Genomic DNA, 9,763 nt, shown 5'->3' on the forward strand with positions numbered 1-9,763 from the left:
TAAATACAAATATTCATAAGAAATAATTACTAATCAAACTATTACTTAAAAATAATTGCTAATCAAAATTAAAATGTAATATATTAAATTCTAATCATTTATTAAAAAATATCAAGAATAATAGAAATACATTAATTTTATAAGATATGATCTAAAATTTTAATAAAAAATGTTGAAAAATTCAACTTTAACAATTCTTACTACATATATAATCTAAACTTTTTTCAATTTTTACTATTTTTTATTCTTACATACTTTTAAAGAAAAAAGATTTTATTTTGTACCTTAAAAACATATACTATACAAACTTATTTGGTCATCCAAGATTACTAAATAGTAATGCTCAAAGAATTGTTTTGAAACTAGAAATTTTCTACCTGAAAATATTTGGTTTTATAAGATTGTTTGAACGAATTTAGACACAATATTTTTTTAATTGCTCTACTTGCGTTGTACGCATCTGAGGACTTTTGTCACTTTTCAACTCTGTCATGTCAGGTCTGAGTCCGTGAATAGACGGTACATCGTACTATGGAGGGGTATGTAGCGGACGCGTCTATTCTGGCTCCAAAACGACAGTATGGATTGACTAACACGCGTGTTAGTCGCGCGTTTTACATCGTCGATTTTGCAATTAACGGCTACGATTGACTAGCCTGTCGCTAACACGCTGTATGGAAGGTGTATTTTGGAGCCAGAATAGCTTCAGCCATATGCAACATGCCCATGACACGACAATGGATGGGTATGCTACTCCAGGTTGTGTGGTTTTCGTGGGATTTCACCAAACGAGCATGTATTCCTAGATATGTGAGGAAAAGATTACTTCTAGCATTGAATGGAATATGCCATGAAAGTGTACAATAGAGAACAACATTTCCATACCACCTCTTATGCAAGACTTTGAATGAAGAGTCCTCATTCTCATTGTCAACAATAGGTATAGTCCAATGTCAAAGTAAAATAAACCATTTTCAACAATTTCGGTTTTGGGTTTTCAAACCACAATTTCTAGTTCTGATATTTTTTCCTCAATAGACCTTGACTTGCTTCAAGTCTTCAAAGAAGACGACCTTAACTGGTCCAATACGCGGAAATAAAATGGTGCGCGTCCGTCCATCTCTTAGTAATCTAATTCTCCTCAAATATAAATTCTTATATCTGACTAAGAAGCAATTAAAACTTGGACTAAACAAAATTTATTAAACGAAAAATTGTACTAAATTATTGCTGGCGATTTTCTTTTCAGGCTTACATTGTTTGCTGTTCTGTTACTATTCAATGAAGTCATTCCTTGATTTTTCTGTGCTTCAGTTTAGAGCTATATAGTCTCCATCAACTCAAGAAACGATGGAAACCTACAAGATGGAAATGGGAAGAAATGGTCTCTTAGGATATCTGCTCTTCTTTCATGTAATACTAATTATATTTCACACCATTGATGGGTCAGTTGCTAGTAGGGGAGATACACTTTTCTTAGGCGACTCGCTTACTGGAAAGCAAACAATAATCTCAATGAATGGGATGTTTGAATTGGGATTCTTTAGCACAAATGGAAGTAATAACTGGTATATTGGCATCTGGTATGCCGAAGTACCAGAGAAGACAAAAGTTTGGGTGGCTAATAGGGAGACTCCCGCAAGAGACAGGCCTGGCATTTTGAAGCTGTCAAGAGAAGGTCATCTGGGACTGTTTGATGCAAAAGGTGGATCTGTATGGTCGGTCAATGTGTCCAAGAAGGCTTCAAAGGCTGTAATTTTAGACTCGGGTAACTTTTTAATGGTGGCTGATGAGAATATATCTGACCCTCTTTGGGAGAGTTTCGACCATCCTGTAGACACCTGGTTACCCGGGATGAGGTTCGGTGGACAGCAAAAGTTAGTTTCTTGGAAAAACTCATTGGATCCCGCTCCTGGGCTTTTCTCCTTCCACATGGATCCATCCGGGGTTAAACAATTTGTGCTAACATGGAACAACTCTGTACAGTATTGGCGGAGCGGGACATGGAATGGCGAAATTTTCCGGGAAATCCCAGAAATGGGAAACAAAGGGTTCTACAATATCAGCGTTGAACGTGTTGGCTCATTTTTGTATATGACTTATTCACCGATTCATCCCATATTTAAGGTATCCCGTTTCGTCCTAGTTAACTCCGGGGCAATTCAAGAATACAATCTGATTGAGGGCAGCAAATGGAACATGTTCTGGTCCAAACCCAGAGATCAGTGTGCCGTATATGGTCTCTGTGGGGTTTATGGAACCTGCGACTCCAACAATCTTACCTTCTGCACCTGTGCAGAAGGGTTCAAGCCCAAAGACGATCTGTCTTGGAGATCGCGAGAGTGGTGGTCAAGTGGCTGTTTTAGGCAGAGCCCGTTGAGCTGCGATGCAGAAAATGAAAGCACTGACCAATTCTTCGAGTCGAACGTAATGTTGCCTGATGATAATTACTCTTTCTCATTACCTGCACCCACAAAAAAAGATTGCGAGAAAGCGTGTCTCCGCAACTGCTCGTGCACTGCATTTACTTTCAATCCGCCTTCATCGGCGTGCAAAATCTGGTCAGGAGATCTGCTAAACATGTACAGTTTTCCATCACAAAGCAATACAAATGTGTCCATTAGAGTAGCTGCCTCTGCACTTCTTAAGTTTCATAGGCAATCTTCCTCAGAAGGGAAAACCACACGTATTGTGGGCGCAATGCTTGGTACCATTGGTGCTCTTGCCGTTGTTTTGGGTATATTTTCGATTGTAATGTGGCGGAAGCATCGGCTACGATCGACTGAGAGGTATGGAGATTCCTCTAATTCTTTTCTTAGAATGTTTAGCTACAAGGAGTTGAAAATTGCAACTAGGAATTTCAGCTCTAAGTTGGGGAGCGGAGGATTTGGCTCAGTGTTCAAAGGAACTCTAACGGACGGTACGCTTGTGGCTGTAAAGAAAATGGAGGGTTCATCACAAGATGAGAAGCAATTCCGAGCGGAAATCAGTTCCCTTGGAAACGTTCAACATGTAAATCTGGTCAGGCTTCGAGGGTTTTGTGCAGAAGGATCCAGACGCTTACTGATTTATGATTTCATGCCGAACGGCTCTCTGGATTCTTTACTGTTCACAAGTGACTCAAAAACTGAACGGAAGGTACTTGACTGGAAGACTCGATTTGAGATAGTATTAGGCACTGCAAGAGGGTTACTTTATCTCCATGAAGAATGTAGAGATTGCATCATTCACAGCGATGTTAAACCAGGAAACATTCTGCTGGACAGTAATTTGTCACCCAAGATAGCAGATTTTGGTTTGGCAAAGCTTGTGGGTAGAGGTTTTAGCCACGTGCTGACCACTACAAGAGGAACGAGAGGTTACTTGGCTCCAGAGTGGATCTCCGGTCTTCCCATCACTCCCAAAGTTGACGTCTACAGTTTTGGTATGACGCTCTTCGAAATCATCTCGGGGCGAAGAAATCTGGAGTTAAATGTACAAGATTCAAGTAAGTATTACTTTCCTGTGTGGGCTGCAACTCAGATTAACCAGGGAAAGACGATTAATATTGTGGAGGAGGGTGTTGCAGAGGAGGCAGATATTGAAGAGGTGAGAAGAGCAAGTATTGTAGGTTTGTTATGCATAGAAGAGGATGAGTATATGAGACCAAACATGGGGCAAGTGGTGCGGATGCTGGAAGGGAAGTTGGAGCCTCGAACTCTGCAGATTCAGAAGTCTCTACCCGAGGAAGAGCAAGCAGAACAAAGCCAGACTAGTACGGATAGCGGTGGCAATGGCATTAGTTAAAGTAATGTACCTGTAATAAACTGTTGTGGTGAACATGTCATTTTAATTAATATGTTTTATGTTTAATCATAGTAATGTGTAAATGTACTTTTTATGTCAAATAAGAAGATAAATATTTTTATGCATCATTTTGTTACTATATTTTAGGTGATGTGTTTAGCTAGACGATTTTATATGAAAGAAATAATTTATAATGTAGGGAAGAGTACAGTTTCATTTTCCAATAACCATTCACTTTTTGTACATCCAAATTTCAGTTACTAATTTTAAAGGCACCAAAAAAAAGATAACTAAAATCAAGTTAATAAATTTAACAATTACTATCTAATAGTTGCTCACTATTGGGGCATTTGTGCACAACTACTAGGTCATTTGTGCATAAGTATTGACAATTTTAATTGCACAGTTATAGGAACATCTTTAAGTAAGTATCAATTGACACTTTGAAATGTGTACTTTCTAACCCTTGCATGAATAGTGGATCCCAAAGCATGCATCATTACTACCCAAAAACCAGAACAATAGTTATAAGCAGTTAAGTCACATACAAAGACAACAAAAGAAGAAAACATCAAAGTAGATGTACTGGCAATAATGGCTACAGGTACGCTTCCTCTAATATTTTTGAAATTTTATTTTAATATTAAATAAAAATATTTTATTTTTACAATGTAAAATATAGATATTTAAAACATTTAAATTTATCAATATAAGATTTAAATGTAATGATTTTGTGAGAAAATTTATGGGAGCAAAAATCAAGAGTATAAGGTTTTAAAAGAAAGAACAAAAAATCATTGAAATGGCAAGTAGATTACATATAAATAAAATCATTACTACATAGAAAGAAAAAAATTCTATAATATTTGGTATGGTTACATTCATTTTCAATATTATTACATAGTTTGATACACATTTTTATGAACCATTGTATTCCCATGTAGAACATCTCAAACTACCCAAACTAATCTATCAAAATAACTCCCAAAATAACATCTAACTATATACTAACAATAATGTATGACTACTAACAAGTCATTAATGTAACTTTATTTCTAATGTATAACTAGTATTTCACTATGGGTGGTGTTGTCTATGAGCACAGAGGCAATGTCGTGTTGGCTTACATGACCAACTTGGGAATGCAAACCTCGAGCTTTGCAGAGGTAGCTACCATTTATTATGGTTTGATCATCATTAATGAAAAAAATTAAAATCAAATTTGAATAGAAGGTGACTCGAGAAACACAATCCTTTTCCTAAAATCTTAATTTGCTCTAGATTGGAAATGTTAAGGCTTGCTGGACATGTGTAAGTCCCTTATTTGAGGCATTAGCCACATTGGCCTCAATCACATGACGAGGGAGGGAAACAAAGTTGCAAACATGCTGGCTTCTTTAGGTCCATTTTCCAAGAATTTAAAAATCTGGACTAGTTCCTATAATATTCTAGATTTGGTTTGTGTAGCAATCTAGGAGGACATGAAGTATAATGATGGGGTATAATTCAAAAATTGCCTTTCTATCCTAGCTGCCCTTTTGTCTAGTCATTTTCCCCTAGATTGGCACACGTTCTTTTCAAAAAGAAGTGTCATTTCTCCTCATAAGTGCTATGGTACCCAAACTACTAGTTTTTGTTTCACCCACCTAGTTTCTTTTAGAAAGCTCAGGGTGGTGAAATTGTAGGGGGCGACAATTAATCAAAGTTGAATCTGATAACTATGAAGAATTCAAGTGCAAACCAAAGCTATGGTAGAAAGTGATCAAGGGGAATTTAGAGAGTTATGTGGAGGGCATGGAGGGTTTTGACTTGGAGCTTTCAAAAGACTTTGCAGAGCCCTAGCATAAGGGGGGGTGAAAATTTGCAAGGTTACCTTCAAATTCACATTAGAGTTATTACGATCAATACTGGACTCCCTTAAGATGGTATTACATTTCCTAAGATGTTGACGAGATCATATACGAAAGAATTGAAGTGATTCTTCAAGAAGGGTGAAGGAGTTTTGAAGTTGCAAAGTGGATACAATAGAGAAGAACTCCCTGAAAAATGGAAGGATGTGGACTCTCTTAAATCAAATTATTCACCCTTGATGCTTGTTTTAAAATAGTTCACACTCGAACCTTCCCCATGTTAAATCACTTGAGGTATGGAATCCGCGTGAACTTTTCTTCCTGCTTCTATTCATCCTTATCCCAATTCGTTTCTAGAGCCAAGTCAAATAATTTATTGCCCCTATATGAGGATTCGATCCTTAGGCTATATAATTTTCATCTTTCTTTAACCCCTTTGGGTGCATCCGTTTCTAATCTCCTTAATCCCCTGCTAGACCTAAATCTAGTGATTGAGGTCTCTAGGGCCCGTGTGGATAAAAGTACCTTAGTTATTGGTTCTTCCTCTATGCCCAAACTTGTCCCCACCTATTTTAAACCCTAGCAGAGATGTGAAGCAAGATTCCTCTTCTAATTCACCCCCCAAATAATTGGAGGTGTTGTAGTGTAGTGAAGACGACTTAGGGGTTGAGGAATATGATTCTTATTCTGATTTAGAATCTAAGTGGTCTCCTACTTGTTCGACAAGGTGGCCCCCTTTCCCCCTAATCAAGAGAACTTTGACCCTAAGAACTCTCCCATAAATGTTTAGGCATCAATTTTTAAACTGGAGGAGAATGTGGAGAGATAAGAAATGGTTATTAAGTGGCTCCTCTCATAGTTCGATGTGGCAATTAAAAAAATCAGTAGGGTGAAAGTGTTGGCTAAGGCAAGGATGAGAGTGGATAAATAGGTTATGGATAAGGATGAATGTGTTTGGGAAACAACAACTGATATCACCAAGAAGATGGAGAAATGGGAGAAAGTTGAGGGGAGATTAAAAGATCTCTCTACGAAGGTGAAATAAAAAAATGACAATAAAATTCTTCTGGAACTGGAAGAGAACCGGGAGATCTTGATTGGAAAATTTGAGTAAATGGATAAAAAAGACAAGAAATGATGGTGAAAAACTCAACTTCTCTCAAAGGTATATAGGATGAAATTGATTAGAGGAGAGCCAAACACAAGAAACATTTTTTGTCTCATTCTACACCGAGGGATCCCCTTGATTCCATGATTAAGGACGCACTAGATTTTGGTACATCTAATTTTTCTAAATATCCTAACAAATTTTTTTACTTCTCTAATATAGTCCTTAGTTTATGTAAAGATTGGCAAGAAGGTAATGCCACTACCTAATAGCCCATCCCTTTGTGCCTTTGGCAGTTGGTTAGTTTCACTAGTTTTGTTGTTTTTTGTGTTGTTACCTCTGTCTCTAATTTAGTTTGTGAGTGGTTTTCGTCAATCTTTAATTTTTTGGATCTATTTTTTTAGTATTTGTGCCCTTCTAGTGCACCCTAGGTGGCACTTTTTTGTAGTTATGTAACACTTGGTAATCAAAACTAGTATTTCACTGTATATAGTATAGATGTAATGCAAATTTTAACAAATACTCCCATCTCTTACAAATTCATTAAAGATAAGAGACACAATGAATGTTATTCCATCTATCATCCCTTTCGAGAGAGTTAAGTTGTCTTCAATTGATTATATGAATATGGATGCTATCCATAATTTATGTTCCTTATTTACATAAAGTGGCCATATTTTATAGAGAAGGAACAAGCAATTTTATATTGCGTCTCTTTCATTGTTTTTACAAAAAGTAATGTTATGCTTATGGAGCCTATCACTCTTTATGAATTGGAGAAGGTTGTCTTATATAAGAAGAAAGGCATGGATCATGATCCTAATGGCTTAATCATTGAAATCTTCTAATAATTATATGATAATATGAAGGATAATATCCTTTAGGTTGTAATTGAGTCCTAGAATAATAAATAGATGCATGGAGAATTTAAATCTATATTTATCACCTTGATTCCTAAGAAGGCTTGAGCTAGATCCTTTAATCATTTATGCCCTATTTCTCTCTACAACTCAAAAAGAAAAATTACTACCAAGATCATTGATGATCAAATGAAAAAAATTCTAATTTATTTCATCGTAAAAAAGTAAGGGTATTTCTTAATGGAACTCAATTTCTTGATGGTATTGTTATTTCTTTGAAATCTATTAACTCTTTTGGTTTTTTCAAGGGATAAATCTACTTTTATCATAGTTGATATGTCCAATACTTATGATAGATTAATTTGGGTCTTCCTACAAAATTTTGTTTCTATTATTAGTTTTTTAGTTTAGGATGTCTCCATTGGACATGAGTTGTGATTTATTTATTGATAAATATAAAGATGCAAGAACAAAGGTTGTGAAATTAAATCACTTTCGTACAAACCATTCAAAGAATGTGATACAAGGATTTGACTGCTGTAACATGAAAATATGAAACTTATATGCAATTCTAAAAATTAAGCTACCTTATCATAGAAAACCATGCCTAGATCCTTTTTATTGTACTTATTAAAGGAAAATGGTCGTTGATCCATATGAGAAAGGGAAAACCATTGAGATCAATGATGTGGAGGATATGGAAAAAGAGGTTGTCGGAACATAGACTTTAAAGTCTAAATATTCAACTTAGAGGATAAGTGTGACGAATTTTCCTACAAGGAGGAGAGATGTAAACCTTAAGGTTTCCACAGATAAGACAAATAATGTAATACCTTTCGTATTTCATCAATTTTTGGATGATGATGATTCTTAAAGAACCAAGAGTTTTGAGACTTTGTGATGAGGTTAAAAAGAGACGAATATCAAAGATTTTTTTTGAGGAAATAAAAAACACTAATCCATCTTAGTAGCAAGCAGTGACAAAATACGTACTGCCAAAAAATGATTTTTAAACTAATAATATAACTCTCGAGAAAGGGCGAACAATGGTGTAGGAGAGTAGATTACTATTTCTTCCCAATTGGGATATTACTATTGTATTTATTTATTTTTATTTAAGAAGTAGAATAAATAGGTATATAGTACTAGTGAGAGACAAGAAGAGGAAGCTTTATTAGGTTTAGGGTTTTATCATAGTTTTAAAATATTGGCAATTTGATCCCTAGCTCCAAATACTAATAAACAAAATATTGTCCCTAGTGTTGAGGAGATAAGGGGAGATGTAATAATAAAGGGGTGTGAAATCATTTCTCTACAAGCTACATCATTGGTGGTAAACATTTCTCTATTTAGTGAGGCCACAATCATCAAATTACATTAAGACCATGATGAGCTTAAGAAAAATATATAAGTAGATGAAGATTGAAAATAATCAATTGAATTCTATAGAGTTAGAATCAACAAGTACACCCATGCCTACCATCTCAAGCCCTTCAAGCTTAGTAGAAGCATTTCCATCAATGCAGAGTGTAGGTAAGGTGGTGATAGACATGGTTAACTACTCATTATAGAAAATAAATACCAAAGTAGATGATACATAAAAAGTATATGCAGATTAAAAATATTACTTAGCTAGAGATGAATTGGACTCTAATAACATCAAAGGAATAAAGGACAAGTTGATGCCAAGAACTTCAAAAATAAGACAAATTACCAAGGTATCTAGGTTTGATCTTGACAAACCTACACAAATGATGTCAACCAATGAGATGATGAACACTCTTAAGGAGGTGGTATCCTACATTGAAAATCTCGACAAGTAATTAAGAGATAAGCTTAGGCTAATTGATTCTATTGAGAAGAAGGTGATACTTGGCATCAAGAATTAACAAGGTCAAGCATAGTTTGGAAACATAGGCCCTAATCTTGTATCCTAATATGCACATGGTGTAGGAGCACCTGGGACTTAGACTATTTAGCTTTCTCAATTTTGGCTTGTACTAACCCTAGCCACGTCAGTAGTGAATAAGGAATCCAGGAGGGTCCAAGAGTTAGTGTTTTGAGTCAATGTAGGCCTAGGTTGAGTTCATTCTTCTAAGGTTTGCATTTTTGTGTAAATAGTGGGTTTGAGTAGGTAGTTGACCTTCTTGATGGTCAAA

General features: G+C 35.7%; 1 protein-coding gene across 1 annotated transcript; it reads left to right on the forward strand.

The window, feature by feature from the left end:
- The first annotated feature begins 1,350 nt into the window (after positions 1–1,350).
- Positions 1,351–3,786, forward strand: LOC131048724 (G-type lectin S-receptor-like serine/threonine-protein kinase At2g19130). The gene has a single exon (XM_057982793.2). The coding sequence runs from the start codon at positions 1,351–1,353 to the stop codon at positions 3,784–3,786; it is 2,436 nt and encodes an 811-aa protein (XP_057838776.2).
- Positions 3,787–9,763: the final 5,977 nt, after the last annotated feature.

Source organism: Cryptomeria japonica, unplaced genomic scaffold, assembly GCF_030272615.1.
Source record: "Cryptomeria japonica unplaced genomic scaffold, Sugi_1.0 HiC_scaffold_836, whole genome shotgun sequence".
NCBI classification, from domain to species: Eukaryota; Viridiplantae; Streptophyta; class Pinopsida; order Cupressales; family Cupressaceae; genus Cryptomeria; species Cryptomeria japonica.